The following is a 25,189-nucleotide window of genomic DNA, read 5'->3' on the forward strand; positions in this document are numbered from 1 at the left end:
GTTCCTGCCTCAGCCGTTCAGCTGACTTCTTGAAGGACACAGCGCAGCCCTGCTGAGTCCCTGCCATCCTGCCAAGCTCTGTGCTGGAGCTCGCTTTGCTGCCGTCTATTTACTTCACCACAGGTCCCATGTGCTTTAAGGTAGTTTTGGCTTGAGTGCAGACAGCAAAGGAGAACAGACAGCTGCCTCTCTGCAGGACCTTCTCTCGCTGCTGACCTGGGGGCTGGACTGGCAAAGCTGTTTTAAGCTGCTCTTCGCAACCACCTTACATAACTATCACATACTACTGCAGCAAGATACTCTGAACCAGGAAGTACTGCCTGCTGTTGTTGGCTGGTTGTTTTTAAATGAAGAAACAGGTTTTGTGCATTTTAAGGCTAACAATGTCAACCACCTTGATTTTTTTATATAAAATAAAAAGGCAACCCAACTGCTTACTGCAAGTGACCTCTTCAGTGAAAAAGGCCTGAAGACTGAAAGAAGATCCCTTAAACAGTACTGAAAGTAGATCTTTTTAAAAGCCTTCCATGCAGGGTACAGTCGGATGGTTCTTAAAGTAAAAACCACATACAACAGTATTTGCAAAAAAGCTTCATGTAATCTTTTGAGTTCATAAACTCTAAACAATAAATATGAAAAAATGTACATGGCATATCAGAGCAGCTAAATATTAAACAATTACAAATTGATAACGCTTGCCTATATTGTCAGTGATGTTTGTTTCACTGGTGTGATACAACACAAGCTTAATATACAAGATGTTTTTCAAAGGAAAATCAGAATCAAGTTGATACAGAAGGTGAAGGGCAGACAACTGACAAGGCACAGAAACCTCTTGCTGTAACCCTGTAAGGCACCACTGTGCAAATGCAAAAATCAAAACCTACAGTGAAAAAAATCAAAACATGGATAATGTAGTTTAAATATCACCATCTCTCTGAGAATAAAAAGACTTACGAACCTTTATTTACATTTATAGACTTTCAGAAAATAAAAGAGAGAAACAGTGACTTACACTCACCAAATACAAGGGTCAGAGTTAAATTTCACCCATACTTCACAAGTGCAACTCAATCACCACCTATATCAGCCCTATTAATAAAGTCCTGCATCTAATCTGGTGCCAAGGGGACAACTGCCAATTACGTCAAGTAATTTTAATAAAAGAGACTTCAGATGAGAATAAACTCATTCTCCCATATCACTAAAAAGGATTTATATCTAAAAGACCATCAGCAGGATCAACCTAAGGATCTTAATACCCAAAGTATTCTCTGTAAAATCCACTAAAGATCTGAGCACTGACTTGTACTTCTTTGTTCTGTTACCTGCTCAGAAAACCAATCATGAGCTAGAAACTGACAGAAACCTTCTCTCTTACTAAAAGGCTGCGTACAGAGTTAAGTTTACATACCACAGATTTTCCTTTATTTTTTTCCGCCCTCCCTCTTACATGTCAGGAAGTCTACTATATTCTGCTAGATGAAGTTTGCCTAACTAGGTATCTCCAGACTACTGAAATTGCTTAAAAATGCAAGGGTTGGACAGGTTTTCACAAGGAAAGAGGGAGCCTAATAGCTAAAGTTTTCTCTTAAAGAAAGGTTTAGTACGAGGCACTCAGTTTCTCATGAGCTTCAGGCGCCCAAACAGAAGCTTTTTTGCACTTGGGAGCAGTGCTAATTCACTGCAATTCCAAGATTCTCGCTTCCATTCCCAGAACTTGGACAACTGCACAGCGCACAGTTAAGCAATCTGAATAGTCCAGTTTCATTCAGACACTGGCCAAGTTTTCTCCTGACGTGTTTTACTCTCTCTCTTCTACATTTAAGTACTTGCTACAAACCAAAACATTCAAGATCAAATACATGACCTGTAGCTTCAATTATGCTCAACCCACTGAGCTGCAAGAGAACAATATCAGGCCAATCTATATTTTAAACAATGGAGGAGCTGTAAGAAAGAACAATATTCAGTAATAAATTTACATTCATATAGCTATTCGCTGAAAGGCTACGCCAGCTTAGGCATGCTTCATTCCCTATGCTCAATCCTGTTTTAAGGAAAGAGCACTTAGAGCAAATACAGCGTAAACAGAGTCAGGTTACGGACTGCAGCAGTCACAGACACCAGTATCACTGATCTGACAGGTTTAAGGCCAACAATTTATGATTTGAAATACATTATGCTTTTCCCTGGCACTTAATATACTAAATAATAGCATGGGGTGGCATTTAACAAGAATATACATAATTTTACCATATGTGATGTATACATACACACAGCTTCAGTTCTCAAAATAGAAAGTTCAAGTTTTCTTGCCCACATAAAATCAATTTGTGAAAGACCACCTGTGTTTTCCTATACTGAATAAAGTAAGATTACCATTTTAGTTTAGTGCAAACTGACTTCAGTCCAAAGCCATACCAACCATACCACTCCTCAATTTTTAGTCACTACTTACCAAGTGTATTTTAAAAGAAATAGAGGCAACTACAATTTCCTATACGTGTATAAAGAACAGCAAACACCTGACAGCTAGCATGCTGTTCTAGTCTACATCAACAAAACTTGCCGATATACAAATCGTGTTTTGGTCATGCAGCACAGACCCATCCTCAAAAACAATCTGTCTTTTAACTCAGCCAGTCTAGGACAGAGGAGCGCTGTGCCAGATTTCAGCAGGTCATCCTGGCCACTCCGTACTCCAAGCTGACAATAGCAGGCTCAGCTTTGGAAAGCTCTTCCATCAATTCACTGTAGCGATTGTCCGCTGTGTTGCTGCCCTCTATAGTTCTTACAGCATCATTCAAAGGGATCACAGGTTGGTCCTTCTTGAAGCACGGAGGACTTTTCAGCATCACGGGTGCAGGACGAGCAGAGTGCTGACGTTCTTTCAGAAGGACTGCATCTGACTGCCCTCTCTTCTGCTTTATTTTCTGAAATAGAGAATAGTTACTAACAGTAAGCACCACTGACACGCTGGTGACATTCTGGCTTGAATGCAGATGAATGCACTTTTGCTCACCAACTCAACTTCTGCAGAACCCTGAATACAGCCTGGACTAGATATGTAACAAGGTAAGTGTTACAGCACTGGGTAAGCCAGCATTTTTCTACAGTTTACAACAGATGCAACAAGCACTGTATGCTTACAAACAGCAGCTGAGCAGAAGAGAGAAAGTTGCTTGTTAGTTCATAATGAAGGAGAAATACTTTCAGGCTTGTCCCTTGTCTGATTGCTATTAGGACAGGAATACATTTTGGAGTACAAACAGAGGCTTCAATACTAACAGCAAGCAAGGAGCTTGCAGCAGAAAAGGAGTCTCTTACAGAGAGAAAACAGCCTTTATATCATAAGCCTTTATATCCTTCCTAAAAACTTCCTACAAGACTTAGAAAGTAGATAAAGACCCACTCTGAAAGCACAGAGCAAGAGAAGAGGGAAGATCTGGCCAGGGTGTTTTTTTGTTTTGTTTTGTTTTTTTTTAATTCAAGCTGTCTCACTGGTAACTGAGAATTTTAAATAGTTCTTTTTTCTTCTTATTGATGTCTTCATGCTCCATTACAACCTACACTAAATCCAGAAGACTTCACTGTCTTTAACAAACTTTTTTGAAGATGGAGATAGCAGCAGAATGTCTATGAAAGTATTTTAAATCCATTCAGGTGAGAAATGCCTGTGTGAAGTTCACACCTTTCAACAAGATTCTAGAAAAATGAAGTTTCCATTCTGCTTTATTTAAATTTTCACTTTCATTCGTCAATTATATAACACAAATTAAATAGATAAAATTAACTCTATTTCAAGTCTTAGTTAAGATACCTGAATTCATTATATTAGGTAGAATTAATTTCATAAAAACATCCCCCCCTCCCCACAAACACAACACAATATATAGAAGTGTTATCCTTTCTATCAACCAAAATAAATACAACCCTAATTTCATACTGCACAGCAGAAGGCAGCAGTAACAATCAGCTCCTTCTGGGACACAAGCACTACAGAGAAAAGATGATAAAAACCAAAAATTAGCTCACCCCTTCTGTCAACTGGTGATGGTTTGAGAGGAATGCTGTCTCTATCCAGAGAGGCACTGCTCCCTTGGCTGCTAACACTTCAATGAGGGTGAGGAGGGGCAGACCCAGGGTTCACTCCTTCCAGTCACTCAGGTGCCTTACTTGCACTTGAGCTCCCTGGATTAGCCATACCTTCTCACCTGGTGCTCATCCATTGGTCCAGGCCATGACCTGACAACTCTACTGCACGTACATTAGAAATGTTTTTGAATTGAAGAGAAATTGTTTTGGAGTTTAGCTCATTAACTGGCATAAAACAGCATCAGTTATACACCATTCATTAATCCACAGCAGAATCAGGTGAGATGTTCTGTTCAGTCCTCCCTGACTGTTTACTGTAGCAGACCAGCAGTCACAGAAACCTTGTCTCTGTGTAATGCTTACTTGCAGACAAGAGTAAATCAAATGTATATATCCCATAGTTAAGGTGACTTAAAGTTCTATGCATCTGCACATCAAGTTAAGGAAAGAAGGACAATGATTAGGGCCTCGTGTTTTAGTAGCTACTGCCAAAATAAAACATTTTTAGCTTATTTAGTTTATCACCACAGTTTGCACCTATGATGAGTGCCTGGCATCTAAGGTAAGTTCCACAGATTTAACCTATACTACACCACCTCCATTTTTGCTTTGGTAGTAAAGCAGTTTTACAATTTATTTTGCCTTACCAAAGAACTATATCATGTATTTAAGAGCATAGAAGCATACAGTGGAAGGTGAATTCAAAACTATGTAGAACAAGTAGTGGGACACAGAACAATAACATTCATATAAAAGCTAGCTGCATTATTACAGGCTTTATACATGAATTTGAAGAACAAATCACAGGTAAATACACTTATTTTGTAATACTTACAGCTTCCAGTTGTTTAATGTCTTCTTCCAGTTGTTTATTTTGTTCACTCATGTCCATGATGAGGTCATACACAGACTGCCTGGGATGCATGCTTCGGTCAAACTGATGGTACATATTTCTCCAAAACCTGCATATATCAGACAATTTTAACTATGTGTAATATAAACAAAATTGAAGAAAAGTACTGTATGTAGTTCTAACTTACTTGAAATTGAATGACACAGTATTAGGCTCCAAAAGAGTTAGATTCGGAGAAAAACTTGGTTTATACAGAGGATTCTGATATTTCTTTTGTTCATCTAGAAGGAAAGGCCACAGGGAATATGTCTTCTCTTTTAACCTTAAGGCAACAAGAGATCAAATCAAGACACTGACTGTAAGTAAAAAACAGAAGCTATTCAACACAGAAAATCCATCTTTGATTATTCTTTAAATAAGTTGAAAGAAAGAATTAAAAGTACTTTAATTCAAAATTTGTAAGTTGAACTTATTCCTGTCATATGCTCATGTTGGACAAAAGTATCAGTTATAGAAGAAATAATGCTGTGCAAGTTTTTCCTCATTGCAACAAATGCCTTCTAAATACTTACAGACGAAAATGAGATGTTGAAAACTTTCCAGAAGTTTTCCAACTGAAAGCATTGAGACATCATATCAATACTTCCAAGAGTAATTACTGTCAGTCAGAAAGGCAAACAATTCTAAAGTTGCCTGAAAACAGACTGTGGAAGCAATGAGGTGATGCTTCTGACTTAAGCATACCCATTTTTAGAAAAAAGGAGGGAGAAAGATGCCTTGACTTCCCCTACAAAAGATGAGCAAGGGATTTTCTCCCAGTCGTATCAAAAAAGCATTCAGCTTGCAAAAGCATGGAAAGCACTGCTGCTCTTCGCCGCACTTCAACATCGCTGCCTATCCTGCCAGTTTAATTTAGGGCGCAATAGAGAAGATCCGCAGAAGTTCTCATTCTGCCAGAACAAACAAGCAGACACAATGCATCTGCTTACTTCAGTTCTTCTCGTTCCTTTTGGCAATTTCCAAGGAAGTTCCCAAACTGGCACGAGTGGACATGTTCATGGATCTGAAGGAGGAAAGCTTCGTTGTACTCAAAGGCTTGTGGGAACTGCTCAGTCAGATTCCACACACTCTCTAAAAACTGAGTGAACACTGGGGAGACCTCTTTGGGATCACCATCCAACTGACAGCACCTGGAACGTGAACAGATGCACTGGTTTGAGTTGGCAACTGAGAACAAGTGCAACTATGGTTTTTTAACTACAGCATGTTAATTTGACACAACTCTTGGTTTGGAGACTGAAGACCTCACTTTGACAACTGGGACAATTCAACACCCGATGATACAAAGAGCTCTGTTTTTAACCTGTCCTGATCACACACAACTTCTACAAAAGTGAGAGTTATTTCATCATCAAAAGTAAGGATAAATGCAAATCCAAGCATGTAAGAACAAGGCAACAGTGACTTATGCCTGCAATAAAACAGCTACTCAATAGGTATTTAATTAAATAACAATACACAAAGTGCAATATCTACTTACTGCTTACTCGCTGCAAGTTTTTTTAGCAACAATACAGTAGTTTAAAATGCACAAGCAGTTTTCTCCTTTTTTTCTTTAATACACATGCCAAAGTATTAGAGCAAAATGCTGTCACTCTTTTTTGTAATATTTGTCACTCATTTCACTATATACATTCCTGAACATCAGAAGAGCAAACTACCTGTCAGAGAACTTGTGCCCGAAAGAAATCCAGTCTTTCTCTATCAAGACCTAGAGGGTAAAAAACACAAAACAACTAATGCAAAATTTTACTAAAGTCTTGCATCCACAGAATTAACTTCAACAGATTATCAATGTACTGCAGTTTAAATCTGACTCAATTTAACCACAGTAGGAGCAATTGTGTATCACTTCATAGCTTCTTCATTTCCTACATTTCTTTCCTACATGAGATGTGCAAGTCATATTTCTAAAATTAGTACAAAGAGCTGAACAGGCTGACAATCAGAAACCTACTGTTAAAGCAGACACACTTTAAGCACATGAATACTACACAGTTTCACACCTAAGTGGAGTCACATAAACAAATTATCAATTTACAAAAAATTAACTGCTGCGTATGGGAAAAAGTTTAGTATTGCACTCCTGCTACTATGATTTTCATAAAATCACACAATACCATCTTAACATGATAGCAGTAAAACTGCTAATATCAACACTAGCTTGTTTTATCACTCCAGTTGTAATATCAGGCACTAAAAAGTGCAGAGGACTGATTCCTCATTGCAGAAGGTTTCCCAAAACTTTACATCAAAAGTGAGGACTAAAGATAAAATAAATGATTAGATGAGGTCCTTAAAGATTACAGATATTCCCACTATCCATGAATAGTTCATCCACCAATTCCTTCTCACTCCAGCTTTTGTGGCTTGTATTCATTACAGGCTAACTGCCACAAATAATACATGGAACACAATTTGCATGTTAACTCAAGTGCTTCCATGACACCAAGTCATGTCAAACACACAGCTGATCTTCCTACTGGGAAGTTTTAAATAGCCACACTAAAATTCTTCATTCCTCTCATGAGGAAGATGAAGTACTTCAGGTTGCTAAAATATGTCCAGGTCTCTATGCTGCTGTTCGGAGGGGATGTCATTCACATCTCAGTGATACTGATTTGGGACAAATAATGAAAGTGCATAGCTGCTAGAATGTAGTCTATTTATCTCACAAGCACTTCAGAATCCCTGTATTTCATAGGTAAGTTTTTTGTTATTTTAGATCGAAGATGCAGTTGTTACATTTCTGCAGGGTGCCTGAAACAATCTGCTATTTGTATTTCAGTCTCTTAGGTTATTTTAAACGCACAGTGCTTCCCCACTGTCAACTATTTCTAACACAAATTCTGCAGATATGATTCTATATTTGTAATCAGAAAAAAAAAACAAACATCACTTCAGTTACTCTTCAGTTACACTTCACCTCCACACAAACATTTTACATTCTTTGATTTACCAAGGAACAATTCAACAATATGACAGCTTCCTTACCATGAACCCCTTGATTGTTCTGTAATAGGAATCTAACAGGAGAGCTCCAAGAGAACAAACTTGGGACGTCCTATCCCAGCCATCTGAGCAGTGCACTAACACACTGGCGCTCTCAACTGCTACTGCCTGCAAGACATTTGTTTCCTTAGTGAATGCTCTGTTGTTTGCGTTGTTCAGACATAACTCAGCAAATACATACAAAAGCTATATTTATCCAAATACATACAAAAGCTGTATTTATCCAAAACTCACAGCATTGTCTATTTTATTTCACACAGCAAGAAAAATATTATGGGAGAAGTTATTAGGTTAGATATTAGGAGGAAGATTTCCACACAGAGGGTGGTGACACACTGGAACAGGTTGCCCAAGGAGGTTGTGGATGCTCCATCCCTGGAGGCATTCTGGATGTGGCTCTGGGCAGCCTGGTCTGGTGGTTGGCAACCCTGCACCTAGCAGGGGGTTGAAACTCGATGATCTTTGAGGTCCTCAACGCAGGTCAGTCAAAGAAGAAAGCTATTTCAAACCATTCCCTCTTTGTGAAGAAAAGAAACCGTATTTGCAGGGCTTTATATGTTAGACAATATTATAGTAAGCCAACCTGCCTTCAAACAAAAGCAGCACACAAAGTACCTTGACTAGGAAGACAGCAGCATCCAAAACAGCTTTGATATGACGCAGCCATCCAGAACTCTCCAAACCAGACAAGAAGTCATTGACAGACAAACCCTTTGTGCCACTGACTGAAAGAAAATGAGATGAGAAAGCTTTAAGCAGTTGCAGCTCCAACATCCTGCAACGGAAAGGGTGCATTCAGCAGTATGAAATTATTTTTCTGTGTTCTAAGTTGATTTGACATCTCTTTTAGGAAACCACCACTCAAATGATTAAGAGAAAGGCAGTACAAAGTTGTTTTTTTTTTTTTTTTTTTTTTTTTTTTAATCCAAAACTCTACTCCACAGAATTGAGCAATGACAAGTAATGAGAATAAAACCTTCACGTGTATCTGATGAACCATTCAAAGCAAATACACCGGTTACCCCAGCAGGGAGCTGTAACCATTATCCTATCCAGAAAGGGACACAAATAAGAGCTTCCCAGGAATACTTACACATTATTACTAGCACTAACAGAGTAACTGCAGCCAAAGAGCAGATACAGTTTAAGCAGTCAGGATGTGTTTCATCACCCTCACTGGTCTGCCAAGAACAAAGCGAGCGCAACACAAGGAGAAAGTGATGAACTAAAAACCACGCAGATTTTGTCTGCCTCCAGAACTTACATACAATACCGACATGTTCGCCATTCTCCCACAGCGCACTTTGATCCCACAGCAGTAAGACCAGGAGGGAGAAGAGCTCAAATTAAAGGCAAGCTACTACAGTGTAACAGCAAGAGGCACAGAGATAGACCAGACATTTTCTCACAGGGATGTTGCCAGTTTAGAAATGAGATATATGACCTATTCCTTTCAGGACATCAAGCACCTACCAAATGCAGAAAGCCATTTTTCACTAGCCCTTTAGCACATGATTTCAAACACCACAGTTGCATTATTATCTAAACACAACTGGAATTTATCACTGACACACCTTCATCTATCTGTGTGTGATGCTTAAAGATAATACCCGAAATTGAAATCTACATAAATATCTGACAGAGGAAAGCTAATTTTATGCCAAGCTATTTATGATCCCAAATTAAAAACAAGACAATACTGTAGCTGAAAGTTAGTAGTGGAGGCACTTCTACGGCAGTTATAAAATAACCTTTATCTCTGAACTGGGAGGAAATGAGTCAGCAGGAGAAGTCAAGGACAAAATTCACCGTCACTGTGTGACGCAGGTCCATGTTCACACACACAATCTGATGTAATGAACACTAAGATCTCAAAAACAAAAACAACCCAACAACAATACAACTGCCTTCTGGAGCTTCTATGCACCCACATTTTCGTGTTTTTCAGCTTTCAGTTACACAAGTTTTGATGTACTCCCTATCGCTCAGGAGGACTCAATGCCAGCTGCTGCTGAACGTTATAACAAAGACAAGTTTCCAAGTAATAACAAATTCCCAAGTAATGCAGCATCTTTTCTAAAGCCCACACGACTTCCTTAACTACAAGAAAAGTGCTAGCAAAGCACAGTACAATGAAATAACAGAACACTGGTATGCTCCTGGATACAAGACCTAATTTTAAGGGGCAGCCTATAAACATCAGTAAAATCAGGAAAAAACATCTCAGTTTTCTGTGGTCTTTGAAAAAATAAAGTAGTACAATTAGGCAAAAGTTTTGCTTCAGAAAAATCACCCACATGACAGTGGAGCAATCAGAGAACTACCAGAGACTTTCAAGTTGCTGACACTAACAGTTTGTGAAAAACTCTCTCTACCTGTGCTTCTACCTATCTGCTAAACCACAACAGCACTTAAGTAGGTCCACCACTCCAGGATAAAGTAAAAACGTTCCCCCAAAAATCTAGAAAGCCAAACATCTGCAAGGAACAGACTGGACAGAGAAAGCAATACCTGCAGGCATTATTCATGACTTCACACCCCTACATTCTGCAGCTTAAGCTGTTAGGAACAAAATAAAGAGGTATCCAGCCCTCAATTTCCTTTCACCCAGATATTTCTGTCAAAACAAGCTTTTGATCAGCATTTTCAGTTTGGAAAAAATACTTTGTCTGGTATCTTGTGTTTCCAAACTCCTATCGTTTCATAACTCAAGGCAAAAACAAAAACAAAAAAGCATACACAAAGAACCAATAATTAATTTCCTATTTTTGTAGATTAACACAGACATTTTATGTTACTAAAGGGTGAAACAAAGAAACTGCATTAACGACTTTGTGCTAAACAATCATTTCCACTCCCTTAAGCTTCCCAAAAGAGTAAAAGATGGTTTTTGGCACCATTAAATAGTTTACCTACTTCACAATAACTATTCTTTAAGATAATTTTGGCTATAGGGATCCCATCATAAAGACATGCCCTGCATGCATATGGGCCCAAAGGACTACTTTGTTCCATTACACATTTGTCCTTACACTCAGGCTGCAGTGGCATCACAAGGTGACCTGATCCTGCAGTCAGAACCTGGTGGCTGAAGCACGGTAAATTAAGATAGGTCATTTTTTAGCAAAGAACCACCCCACAACACTCCATGTAACTTTCAAAACACTTGCTTAATACACTTCCACCACCATCAACATATATGCAGCAGATCACAGAGGCTATTATTTTCCCTCCAAACATACGAACTGAGCTGTTAATGCAGAAAACTTAATGCCTTTTTGCTTATCTGCATGCAAACTTCTCAGATGTGCAATAGTATATTTTCAAATGAATATAAAATATATATTCAATTTTTTGTTTAATAGAACAGCACAGACACAAATATTGTCTATGCAAAGAATCTTCAATCAGTGTTGCAGAGATAGACAGTCTGCCCATTGGGAGAGCAGTCATCACAGTCTTAAGTTCACACTTCAGATGGCTGTTTTAGAAGAGCTTGTTCCACTGTATAGAGGACCTTTAAAGCAGCAGCTGAATCAGAAAAACAGACTGAAAAGCCCCCTAACATGCTCCATTAGAGAATGATGTTGTCAAAGATGCTGTCTTACGTTCCACTTGCAAGCAAACGTCTTCACAACCCTTTCATTAGATTATGAAGGAAGTCAGACAGACAAAGAGCTTAGGATCAGAAACACGGTGAAAGCAGAACAGTTGTTTGTTATAAATAAAACTGAGTACAGTCCCAGTTAGAAAGACCTGAAAGAATAGGGTCACTGGTATCACACTGTTGATTAGAGAACATTCAGTTCAGCGTATCTAGAAGAAAGCCCAAATACAGAAGTTAAATGGTGCCTCATTCGAAGTTATGAATCTTTCTCACAGCATTTCCTTCCAGATCACCTTACTAACACCCTATTTCTACAGAGGTCTATAAGGTTACTCACTGCATGCCTCTCTAAGTTTTCAAAGTCCTTCCTGCCACTAAAGATGCATATTTCATATTTTCCCTGAAAGACATAATTCCATTCCCCTCTTCTCTTCCCTTTCCAGTATTCCAAGAGGTAACCAGTAATAGTATCTTCGCCTTAGGAACAGCACTTGAAAGTGTAGAGGAAATCCAGGACAGCCACTCCATCATCTTAAACAGCTTCAGGTTTTAAATTTCCCTATTGAAAGAAGTAAGCTACTAACAGACACCCTTGAAAGTCAACAGGACTTAGTTGAGAAGATTCATGATGCAATTCGGATTAAAACTCCCTGGACAGGAACTTGGTACAAATACCAGTAACAAAAAACTACCAGGAAGTATTTTGCCTCTACTGCTCCTACATAAGTAACTCTACAAAAAGTAGAGTTTAATGTATTTAGAGAACAGCAGCATTAGATTAAACAATCCAAGAGATCATAGATTTCCAGTCATTTGTCTTACTGCTGTTATGTAGGGCTTTCTAAAATCTGGAAACACCTCACTTCAACAATCCCTCTCCTTCAGATCTAGTGGATCTCAAAGAAAGCCTGAAGGGACAAAGATAGCAACATTCAAAAGCAAGCAAGCTGTTACTGCAAAGTCTGTTTGGCAACAAAAACAGATGGTGGAATCCACAATGACAATCTAAAAAAACCAGCTACTTACAGACCAGCTGAACAGAGCTGGAACAACTGTGTCCATTTACCCCAAATCCTGAATTAGAGAACAACTGCACAACTGTTGAGACATTTTGTTGTTGTTGTTCAATTTACAAAAACCAATTCTTCGCACAAGTTCAAATGCAAAAAATATTCCATCCTTGTGGAAATGTATTATTAAAGAAAAATATATCGTAAGGATCTGTTGCTAGGATGCTACATCAAGTGAAAACAAAGTCTAAAGCTTTACTGTGAGGCATATGCTCATATCACTTCATTATGGAGGAGCAGTACCTTAAAATAAACCAACATTTATGAGCTAGTTCTCTGGAACTGAAGAGATTTGCAAGAAATAAGGATTACCCCATACTTCCAAAAAAATTGAAGTTCAGGCTCACACTGCTCATCTTTCCCTTCAATAAAGTGTACGCAGGAATAATCACAAAAATACGTAATCAAAGCTCAAGTAATATTTCACATAGAATGCCTGAGAAATAGGTTAGCAGCAGATACAGGCTCGATGAAAACGAGGGAAGACCACACCACTGGCCTGTAAAATTTCTTGAACAAAACAGCCAGAACATCCTCACTAAGAGAGACAAGTGTAAGCCTTCCCCATCTGGAAATACAAGGATAATTCTAGAAGGGAAGTGCTTATATATACACACACTATTAGTCATGCTTGTAAGTCTGATTTCTGCCACTGTACTCTAATTACAGCATTAATATTCCACCAAGTGTCTTAGATTTGTTTTCAGCTGATTACCTTAGTAAAACATTAAGGAAACTAATTAGAAAAATACCATTAACATAGATTTCTGCCTCACTGCTTTCACCATACTGTGAACTGGGTCACTTGTTTTCCACCCCCCTCCATCCCCTTCTACCAAACATTCTGTAAGATGCATCTACAAGCATAGGAATGGTTTGCCAAGACAAAGAGTTCAAGTTTTGTACAAACCACAGTTATTCTGAGTTCTGCACAAGTAAGTCCCTTGAACAATTAGTGTTCCATAAAGAAAGATGCACGTATATACACAAATCATTTTATTACATACATATTCACATACCTCTAAGTACATACACATGTATACTCAGAAAAGAGAAGTCTTTCCCATAAGTCACTGACACAGTAATTAAGTTCACTCAACATAGGTGCCACTCAGTTCTTTCTTCAAAGAAAAATCATTCACTGTGTTTACAGTTTAACAGTAAGGGCTTAAGGTAGCACACTACCAGAACAGAACACAGTCAGCTGGTGCTAAACGCGAAGCTTGGATAAGAATGCTGAAATCTCAATACAGTTTAAGCTATTAAGTATGTCAGAAGAAAACTGATTTTATTTTCATAAATGCTGTTATAGTACAGTTAGAACATACCTTCCAGAAGTTTTTGTAAGCTGGACCTCATCACGTGAATATTTTCAATTCCAACAAACTGGAACCTAATGTTAGAATAGTTGTCTTCATTTTCATAGCCCTTCCCAGCAGCTCTGTTTGCCATCGCATTAAGCTAAGAAAACAAAATTGAAGTATTGAAAGTCAGCACTCAAAATGTCGAATTAGGATCTAAGATTATGCAATTACAGTGGAATACACTGGGCAAAAAACACACTAGAGCACATACCATGAATCATAAGAAACTAACAGTTTGTTAAACATGTAAGTATAAGAAAAGTGTAGTACACAGAAAGTAAATCTACATTCAAAGTGACATATCTGAACAACGCTTTTGAGATTTTCCTATTCTCTCCTCCTATTTTATTCTCCCTCCTATTTTATTATGTTGGCCCATGACATCAGAGGCAAATGTCAATGGTATGGCAGTAGAGGCTAAACATTCCCACCAACACTCTGTTATATGTTACTGCTGTGTCACAGGTGGCAGCAGAGGGGCAGGTTGACAAAACGGTGCCTGACATGGAAGTGCGTACGAAGCAAAGGTGTGCTACTGAATTTCTCCACATGGAAAAAAATGCACTCACTGACATTTGCTGAGCATTTCTGGAGACCAAATAGTGGATGTGAGTACAGTGAGGTGGTATGTGGCACATTTCAGCAGTGGTAACAGTGTGAGAAGCAAGACACATTCTGGATAGCCATGCAGATTTTATATTTTTAGATAAGTGCAGCATGCAGGCTCTTGTTTATCACTGGCAAAAATGCATAGCTAATGGTGGTGCCTAACTGAAGAATGGTTGTGTAGGTGAGTGTTATTATTCTCTATCTGTTGTAGTTCCCATGGAAATAAATAGGAAGCATTACTTTCTGAGTGACCTCCAGGTAAAATGATTCTATGCGGAAGACCTTCAAATTCAAGTCCAACCATCACCTTGATCACATACATGTGTTTTGACTTATTTAGGAAGGCAAGTGCTTAATCACTGGAATATTGATGCTCATCCTTACCCTTAAGGAATAGCCAATATAGTCATATTTAATATGTAACTTGGAAGGATTAAGAGTTATCTCAGTATACTCCTCTAACATGCAGGAAGAGAGGCTGTTCTGTAGCCCTACATACCTTTGGCCTGGTGTCCATAACATACATGTAACGATTTGAAGGATTTGCTTTACTGATTGCTTGCAACATGTGTTCATCTTCCAGGCACCTGGCACTGAAGCCTGAGAGAGGTTGGCTGCATCTGCAGATTGCAGCCTACAAGAGGAAACAAACAATAGGTTAACATCAGTTTAATATCAGTAGTTGAAAACACTTCCCGTAAGTTCAAGATGTCTAAACAATTTTATTTGGCAGATAACCATACTGACAGGTATTCCAACCTGCAGATTTTAAAACAGATAAAGCCCACAATTTGAACCTAAAGTTTTATCAAAACATTCTTTCCAGACCCATCCATGGGGGCAAGGTACTGGTTTAATGATATATAATGATATAATATAATAATAATGAACTTCAACTGCAAAAATTCAAAAAGTATAGGCTAAGAAATTAGAAAGAAGCACATCAGTATCTTAATAAAGCAAATTTCTCTTGATATGAAAAATTAGTTAGTTTTACTACTTTATGTATAGTTTTAATGTTGCAAGTATATGTTACAGTCTGACGTAGTTTTCACCACCTCACTTTTGACAATCTATTGCCCTTGTGAGGGTATCAGGCACATTTTCCAATTAGTAATCATGTTCAGACATATTCACTAATTCAGTATTTATCATTCAAAAATTCTTCCACTCACCAAGGTGACAATCCTGCTCTCCCTCCAAAGATACACCTATCTACAGACAAGCAGAAGTTGCTTCGTACCTCTGTCTACTCAATCTTGAAAAAAACCTTACTTTTCACTCCCTAGCTCACTTTTCTCTTTGCAAATTACTCCTTACAGGATAAATTATATTCTTTGGAAGGCTTTCTTCCCCCTTGCCTATTTTAAAAAAATAGACTTTATTCTCAATTTATCGAGAACTTGACAAAAATCTATCTTCAGTTGGCCTTATGTTCAGTTTCTGAAAGCTTTAATAGATTCAACTGATTACTGAAGGATTTCTGTTAAACTGGCTTAGCTTAATTCAGCATCTTGTTAGACACTACTGATGTCAGACCTACTTAAGGTCATCATGAGTTATACTGTTCTAATTCAAGTCAGTCTACTTACTTGCTCACTTACCCTGAACTACCAGCAAGTGTTGAGAAATACTTTTCAGACCACTTGCATTAAGAAAACAGACCGTACCTTTTTATCTTTATGATAGTAGGACAACACTGGGAACCTTCCTTTGCTTCTGAATTTGGAGCTACCAACGATTATGGGTTTGCTTGCAGTTCTGGGAACATAAAGTTCTCTAGGATAGGTTTCACAGATCTGAAAGATACAGGTACGTTTGAAACACACACACACACACACACACATATATATATATATGTATATAAGTACTGTGCACAGATCTCTAACTAGGTACAAAGTCCTACACTAGTTTATTTGCACCCAGTTTTGTGAGCAGTTAAAGGAAAACTCCAACATAGTTTCTCTATATACATGCAAGCCTCTCTGAAGAGAAAAATCTAGCCAAAAAGCTATAAAGTAAGATCAAATTGACAACCAATCACTGCTGGAAAGCATTGCTATATCGGCATTCACCCTAAGAATACAATTTTTTGGTAGAACTGTTGAGAATGTGTTTCAATTATGATATAGAAGCTATTCCCATCATTTTTAAAAGTTGCAGACTACAGAGAAAGGCAAAATCTATTCTGGGAAGCAGCTGTTCCACCAGAGCCATTATCTACCACAGCCAGCACTGCAGATCCTAGAGTCCCTCTCTCAGTTAAGAGCAGAGAGCAAAACTGCAGAGCACCTGAATCACTGGGGCTGGACTCCAAACAATTAAGTCTACCCAAACAATTCCAAAGAACATATGCATCCATGCACACATACTCTGAGTGAGGCCTTTTAAAATAAACTTGAGACTGACTACACAGTAAACTGCGAGTTGTGAGAGTGATTACTGATTAAGGAATAAGCTCTTTCCACCTGGAAGTTCCTTGCTTGTACTGCAAACCAAGTGAATTCATAGAATTAGAGTGCCTTCTATTGGACCAGAGCCAGAGAATAAAGCAAAAAAAAAAACAGACAGTAAAATATTTTCTCCACTACAACCCTTACCTTATAATCACGATTTGCATCGGACAACTGCCAGTAATCATTTGGCACTCCCATTCTCTTATATTCTTCTGCTAGATCAATAAGCTGCCAGCCTTTGGCTTGCTCAGATTCATTTTGCTTTGGATTATAGGAGAAGGCATACAGATCTTCATATTTTGCTAAAAGGTGAAGAAAAATAAGATTGTGTAATGAGCTGTCCCCAAAAATGGGGGGTAAAAATGGTAACGCAGTTGACAAAGCTTGAATTGAAGAAGAATCAATGAATGATCTGGATTGGAAGGAACCTTAAATCCCTCCAGTCCCAACCCCCTGATGCAGGCAGGAACACCTCCCACTCAATCACACTGCCTGGGGTCACCACCCAACACTTTCAGAGCCTCTCTGGGCAGCCCGTGCCAGTGCCTCACCATCCTCATAATGAAGAATTTCACCCTAATACCCAGTATTTCCCCTCTTTTAGTTTAAAAGCATTAAATTTCAGGCTGCATGATTCTCAGACATTAGAGTTAATAGATATTTGGCACTTCTAAAATATTTGTTCTGCAACGTCTGTACAGTTAACAGACAATGCCAGTTAAAGGTAGGTCATACAAACCCTCCTGGAAGAACAGGCTTTATTTCAGTAGGGACATTTGTGAAGTCACACCAATGGGCAAAGAATGAAGACTAATAAAACAGCTTATTATTAGAAAAAGCTTCACACAAGCTGGAAGAGCAGACATCATCTTTAGGGGTGAAAAAACAAACAAATCTACTGAACATTAAAAGCAATGTTAAAGTTCTCTTTAAACTGAGAAAGCTTTCAAAAATATTTTCTAACATTTCTCTTACCACTCACGTATGACACAACTTTACATTGTTCTAAATACTTAGAAGTGCAGAAGGCCACACTAAGTGACAGGTGACTCTTAAAACTAAATTGATACTGTTATTTTAGCATCAAAACTTCAGCTTTTTAAAGTTACATTAAATCAGTAACATTAATACTTCTTCAGTAGCATTTAACCTATGGAACACATCAACTTAAAGAGACTACATGTATTTATATTTATATTCATAATTAATGATAACACTTGAAATGCAGAATCTACAGGAATGCTGCATTCTCCTGGACAACATCAGGGAGCTACAAATGCCAGACAACACAGCAGCTTCTGAATTTGTGTACAGATCAATACTTCATTAATAACATTTTACATATCAAACTTTTTTAGTGCACATTTCTCAAAAACAAAACCCACACATGGAATTTTTCTCATCAACTTATTACCCAGGCACATTTCACAAAGTCTTTTGCAGTTAGAAGCCTCACCTGTTTTTGACAGCTGCAGTAAGGAGTTATAGATGTCATGACAATCTCTCTCTCTGGGAACAACAAAGTGGACTATTCTGAAGTTCTTACATTGGATGACAAGGGGGCAACCAGAAGTAGTCAAGGGAAGCTTTTCCACTGCAGCAATGTGATGATGTAATATCTAGGGCATATAAGATCCCACAGTGTTAAGCTTGCTGGTGAAAAATGAGAACAGCATAGTGTATTCAAGATCAGAGATAAGAGAGACTAAACTCGGCTGAATATGGATTTTAATTAGATTTGTCAACGTTACAGTTATATAAAAAATATATTTAGAAGAATAAACCCAATTCTGGCATTCTTTCCTCATATTTTGAAGTGTCACTTTATATTAAAATACAAAAACAAACAGAACAAAGACATAATACATATACTTCTAAACACAGAAATCAAGAAGTAGAACTCCACGGGAGTAATTTCTATAGCCCTGCTAACTGAACTCACCTAATTGGATACAAGTTGTTTGACTTCCTTGGTATATTTTAATAGATCTAGAGGAACGTGCTTCCTTGTGCTTCACGGAATTGTGAAATAAGTCAGAGAAAGTAGCAACATGTGGAAGATAGTGAAAACTTTAGAATTACAATATTTAGCATTGTTTGCCTGTTGGTGCAGTTAACATTTAATATTTTGTGCATCAGTCATCTACTTACATCAGCTTTTTAACATTCAAGCCAGGAGTATAATTTCAAATCACTGACAGAGACAAGAGAAACCTCTCCTGTACTATTATTGCACTACTATTGCACTGTTATTGCCCTATCACTGTACTGTTGCCCAAGCAGGCTGTGGATGCCCCATCCCTGGAGGCATTCAAGGCCAGGCTGGATGTGGCTCTGGGCAGCCTGGTCTGGTGGTTGGTGACCCTGCACATAGCAGGGGGTTGAAACCTGATGATCATTGAGGTCCTTTTCAACCCAGGCCACTGCATGATTCTATGATTATCCATTGTGTTTTTGTAGACATGACAGTCTTAGCTAAGTGACTTCCAACTACTTTTGCAAAAGACTGTCACAGGGATGGGATCTGTGCTAAATCCACAGAAAGTCTGGGAAATGAGAAAGTAACGACTGCACAACCCTGAGAAGAAAGCCACAGATCATTGCCTCAACTGAACAAGACCTTCTCAATAGCTTTTCAGTTACTTTACAAAGCAATCATCTCCTCATAAATATTGATCAGAATTAGTTATCTGAAAACTATGCTGCCAATTACGCATTTATAAAAAGAATATACTCTGAAGAGAGACATCATTATGATTATACTTGCTAGTTGCATTATCACTGCATAAATGCAATATTCAAAATACAGGTTTAATATCACTGAAGTAAGACCTTTAAAGCTGTGCACAAGCAGGCACAAACAAGGCTTCTGAAGTTCTCCCCACCATCTCCTTTCATCACAGGATAACAATTAATAGTAATACTATACAAAATTCTACACTGTATCCAAGAAAATATCACTGAAAAAACTATTTTTTTTGTCTTGAAAACACCAGATAACACCTGTCTGCCTAGGTGCTAGAAATTCCACTTGCAGAAAAAACTGCAGAGCATGCCCAGGGAAATGAGATTTTATCCTGGAGAAGCACAGACTGGAGGGCAATGACCTCAGGTAGCTGTGCTACAGTGGAAGCCAGAACTTGATGCACACACGTGCCACCAGGGAACTGGGAAGAAAAACTAGTGGGAATTATTGTACTTGGCCTGTACAGTGTTGGTCACAGTCATCAAGGAGCTGCAGTCCCTCAGAATTCTTTCATTCTAAAGATGAACAACCCTCTGAAAAAGCACACAGGATCACCAAACCTAACTCATTGGATTTTGCTGTCTCATTTAACCCAGGCAGGATCTGATATGATAAAGGTAATACAGAAACTTTAAACCTAAAGCTCAAGTTATCTAACGATCTTCCACACCATCTGTGAACTTCAGTGCAAGTCAGATGTTAAAAAAAACAAACAGCACACTACACATTTGGTCAGGAATACAAGTGAAGGCTATAGAGAAGAAACAACAGCAACTTCAAAACATGGAAAACTTTTCAACATCATCTATTTCAACTGCAAAAGCGTCATGCAAGAGTACAACCTAAGTTATTAAGTTACTATGGTACCATGAACAAGAAGAGCACAGGGAATAATTAAACTCAGAGAAACGTTTTAGTAAACAGAGTCAATGTTCAAGAAGAACAAACGCACCCGAAAAGCCCACACCTCTGAGCCAAGGGCACTTGTTATCCTTACCCAAGTCTCTCTCTGGTTTGCATCTATGAATAACAGGTGAGTTGCTGTAAGGTACAGAGTTCCTGTCAGAGACTTATTGCTGGTACTGAACCTATCCAGTAATTTCACGTGCTCTACCTGTAAGAAAAACGTGGCAGAAAGTAGAACTTAATATTTAGCTGCTGTGGTTATTTGCTATTAAAGAGATCAAGGTGTTAGGTTTTTTTAAAAAGCTGAATTTCTAAACATGGAAATTGCTGTATTTTATGGGAGCTACCTCATACATTAATCATCTTCTGTTGTTCACATCTCAGTACTGCATTAACAGCTCATCTCAGAATACACACTTCTCCAAACAGCTGGCTGCACCCTCATCACAGCTACAAAAATTATGCTCTCCTGACTTCTCTAACACTGCTTATATCAATCCCAACTTTAAAAGATTAAATTACAACAATTTTCCCTAATAGATAAAGCAAGTAGAAGTGTAAACATTATGAGAAATAGAAAAATATCTCCCAAAAGGGCAGGGACCATGCTCCTGTTTAAAGTGAAGACACTTCAAGTTTGAATCCTCCAAGGACACACTTCTCCTGGTATTCCATCAGCACTGTTTCAAAACAAAGCAATTTTCAAATACCCTCCATCTTATCTGGTGCTGGTAACCTTAGTGGCTCATTTGCTTTGTTTGAGGCAACCATTACATGATTCCAGAAAGGAGCTGGGTGAATGGCTTATCTCTATGCATTCCTGTATTTCTTGGCAGCACTGGCTCATTAGCACCAATTTAGAGCCCAAAGCTTGATGCTGCTGCACTACACTTGTACACTACACAGAGCTCCAAAGGCTTTCAACCAGCAAGATTAGCACCCAGATCCAAGTTCACATCTACAGCATTGATGTTAGGCAGGTCTCGATTTACATAATTTACATGTACAAACTTAATTATCTACTAAAAACACATGCAAATCACTAAAACCAAAAAAATTGCCAGTTCAGTTATTTATTGCAATCTAGCCAAGTCTAAATTTCTTTTTGAAAATTAAAGAAAAAATCCATGTAATGCATCCAAGAGGATGCAGGAAATGCAAGCATCAGCTCACAGCCCTTGCTACTACAATATTCTAGATTTGAAAGGCAAAAAAAAAACAAACGAAGTTGCATATATCTGTAACTCAAAATACATTGTGCTGCAATCAGCAGTGTACTGATGCTTAGATACAGAGCACCATAATCAATACAGTAGAGTGCAAACACTGAAATTATTATCTGCAGATCTGCACTGCGCTCCCCAGCAAACTGACAAGCGCACAGAAACTGCTCCAGATGTGTTACAGTGATAAAGGCCACAGAATCTAAACGTTCTCTTCCTCTCCATGTAACAATATGGTTCTTCCCTAGTTATGCCAGGACAGCATAAGTACTCCAACTCCTTAAAGTCTGCCAACTCTGAAGGCCAATTTCTAGATATACTTTACTTAAAGACAGATTAAGAGCATTTTAGATACAGCCTCCATAGATGGTGTGCTCAGCTAAACCTGACGGCCAGGTTAATGGGCACTCAGCTAAAAAAGCACACACCTGCTTCAGGGACATGCTTGCTTTTTTTAACTGTAAAGCTCCACAAATCCTTTGTTCAGTTTTGAAGAGAATGGATTCATAACAGACTGAATACAGCTATAGAGTTTTAGCACATCTGCAAACAAGGTTCACTTAAGGAAGCAGAAGAAATATTCTGGCAGTAACCAGCACTAACAAGCCAGTGATACAGATACCACATAATCAGATACCTTGCTAACATAACCCAATTCCTGTGAAAGAGAATAACCACACAGCTTGTTAGGACTGGGTGTTACAGATTGAAGACAAAAATACAGAAATGTTTCAATATAACAGATGAATTAGTAGAGAAAGGAAAGCTGAAATTCTCCCAGACACAAGCGGTGTCCCCCAGGGCTCAGTACTTGGGCTGCTTCTATTTAACATCTTTGTTAATGACCTTGATGAGGGGATTGAGAGCACCCTCAGTAAGTTTGCAGATGACACCAAGTTGAGAGGGAGAAAGGCACTACTGAGGGACCTGGATAGACTGGATTGATGGTCCAAAGTAAACTGTATGACTTTCAGTAGGGCCAAGCGTCTGATCCTGCATTTTAGTCACAACAACCCCAGGCAACCCTACAGGTGTGGGGAAGAGTGCCTGGAAAAGGACCTTGGTGCACCGATGGACAGTCGGCTGAATATGAGCCCGCAGTGTATCCAGGTGGCCAAGAAGGCCAGCGGCATCCTGGCTTGGATCAGGAAATGTGTGGTGAGCAGGACTAGGGAAGTCATCCTGCCCCTGTACTCGGCACTGGTGAGGCCTCACCTCGAGTGCTGTGTTCAGTTTTGGGCACCTCAGTACAGAAAGGACATGGAGGTGCTGGAGCAGGTCCAAAGGAGGGCAACAAGGCTTGCGCTCATACCTACATATGCACAGACCTTGTATGGCACATAGACTTTAGCAACTGTGCCTCCTGTAAATGCAACAATCACAATTATTACAAGTTAGCATGCGTGTATCTTAAACCACCTGGACATCCAAGAAACCATTAGCTTACACAAAGCTAAGCAAGCATGACAATTATAATCAAAAAGACAAGTTATTTTAGCCATGAAACCCATAGCTTTAAAGTGGATTAGGGGGGGAACAGTAGCCTTGCTAGAGGTCATCCTACAGTTGCATATATATATATATATATATATATATATATATATATGCGTGTATGTATACATAAAAAGAAATAAGATGCATACGTTTTGTATCAAGTAACTCAGGTATTATTCCCTCGAAATTAAAAGCCATTTCCCTTGCAGTGATTATAAATTTATTGGACGTAAATATACGGAGAAAGTGATGAAACACCCTACAAGCCCAGGCTGTAGTCAGGCTGCCAGGTACAAACCGCCTGCTTAGCGAGCCCCGAGGCACCACAGAGAAAAAGGCGGTCCTCACAGCAGACTTAGCAGTAAGAAAGAAAACAAAACACTGCTAAGCTATGACTCGGAAAGAACTCAGACGTATACATACGGATATAAACTATATATTGTTATAAAGGAGAGCAATAGGATAAAAATAGAAACAAAAAGAGCCTCATAAAAAGGACAGCTCAGCCCGGGAGCCCACAGCGGGAAGCTGCGACCCTCAGCGGCCCGACCGAGAGGCCCGGCAGCACTAAGCGCCCCGAAGGCGGGCGAGGCGGGGGAGGAAGGAAGGAGAGAGGGAGGGATGGAGGTAAGAGCTGCGGAGGAGGCACCGACGCCCTTACACATCGGCGAGGCAGGGACACGATGGACACGATGGGCCTGAACGAGCCCCGGTACCTCCCACAGGCGACCATCCCAACACCAGCAGCACCGTCACCCCTCCCGCGGTACCGGGCAGTACCTTGGTGGTGCGGATGTGCTCCATGACGGCCCTGAGCTGAACGCAGTACGTGCTGCCGCCGGGCCGGGCCGGCCGTCACCTACTGCCGCTTCCGGGGCGGGGCGGGGCTGGGCGGAGCCTACCCTAACTGCTTGCAGCGCCCCCTAGCGGCGGGAGGGTGCGCGGTGTGCCGCCACTATTTGCTGCGCATGCGCCTTCAGGAGATAGTGCCATATGGGGGGCGTGAAGGTGGCTTGCATGGAGTTGCGGAGTGTTGTTTCCTAATGTGATTGGTGGTGCTTCGCAGTGCTTCGGTGTGTCCTTGTGGGAGCAGCGGTCGGGGAAAAAGGGCATGGGAGTGCAGTTCTAGGAGTTGTGGAGCTCAGTGCTGGATGCAGAGCTTCTCTAGCAGCTGCTATTAGGGAGACTGTAGGAAAAAGGATCATTCTCTGGTTCCTTAGGCCTTGTGTGGAGCGGAATCAGAATCGTTGGGGTTGGAAACGATCATCCAGTCCAACCTCAACTCATCTCCCGCACCACATCCCACATCCCTCAGTGCCACAGCCTCACGTGGAGGTGACTGCACCACCTCCCTGGGCAGCTGTGCCACTGCCTCTCTGCTGTTTCTGGGAATAAATTTTTCCTAATAATCAACCTGAGCCTGTCCTCCAAACTTCCACCCCATAGGGGCCCTTTTTGACACAACGCGTGCTGGAAAACGAGGAATTTTTAGTTTCAGGCTGCACTGAAGTAACAGTTATGCGCCTCACAGCTGTGTGGGAGGCAGCATACAGAGCCCTGGTACCGTAATTAAATGATAAAGCAGCTTAAACAATGGACTGCACTGCCAGCTCAATTAAAAATAACGCAGCGTACAGGTTTTATACCAAATGAACTCATTTTATCCGCTTCTCAAAAACCGAGCTTTCAGA

At 39.6% G+C, this 25,189-nt stretch overlaps 2 protein-coding genes across 2 annotated transcripts in view; one reads left to right on the forward strand and one right to left on the reverse strand.

Annotated features, from left to right (window-relative positions):
• The window catches only part of TNFRSF19 (TNF receptor superfamily member 19), a 501,102-nt gene that overhangs the window by 425,751 nt on the left and 50,162 nt on the right, over positions 1 to 25,189 (forward strand). The window lies entirely within an intron of this gene.
• On the reverse strand, positions 579 to 24,400 carry MTMR6 (myotubularin related protein 6). Its single transcript, XM_052671197.1, has 14 exons — positions 24,279 to 24,400; positions 20,873 to 20,989; positions 18,586 to 18,748; positions 17,274 to 17,431; positions 16,344 to 16,472; positions 15,173 to 15,307; positions 14,029 to 14,161; positions 8,639 to 8,748; positions 8,006 to 8,131; positions 6,673 to 6,722; positions 5,941 to 6,141; positions 5,139 to 5,273; positions 4,934 to 5,060; positions 579 to 2,936 (listed from the first exon to the last, which is right to left on the reverse strand). Exons 1-14 carry the CDS (start codon positions 24,300 to 24,302, stop codon positions 2,676 to 2,678), a joined length of 1,869 nt encoding a protein of 622 aa, XP_052527157.1. The 5' UTR covers positions 24,303 to 24,400; the 3' UTR covers positions 579 to 2,675.

This window comes from Tympanuchus pallidicinctus, unplaced genomic scaffold (assembly GCF_026119805.1).
Source record: "Tympanuchus pallidicinctus isolate F22 unplaced genomic scaffold, pur_lepc_1.0 scaffold11, whole genome shotgun sequence".
Classification (NCBI taxonomy): domain Eukaryota; kingdom Metazoa; phylum Chordata; class Aves; order Galliformes; family Phasianidae; genus Tympanuchus; species Tympanuchus pallidicinctus.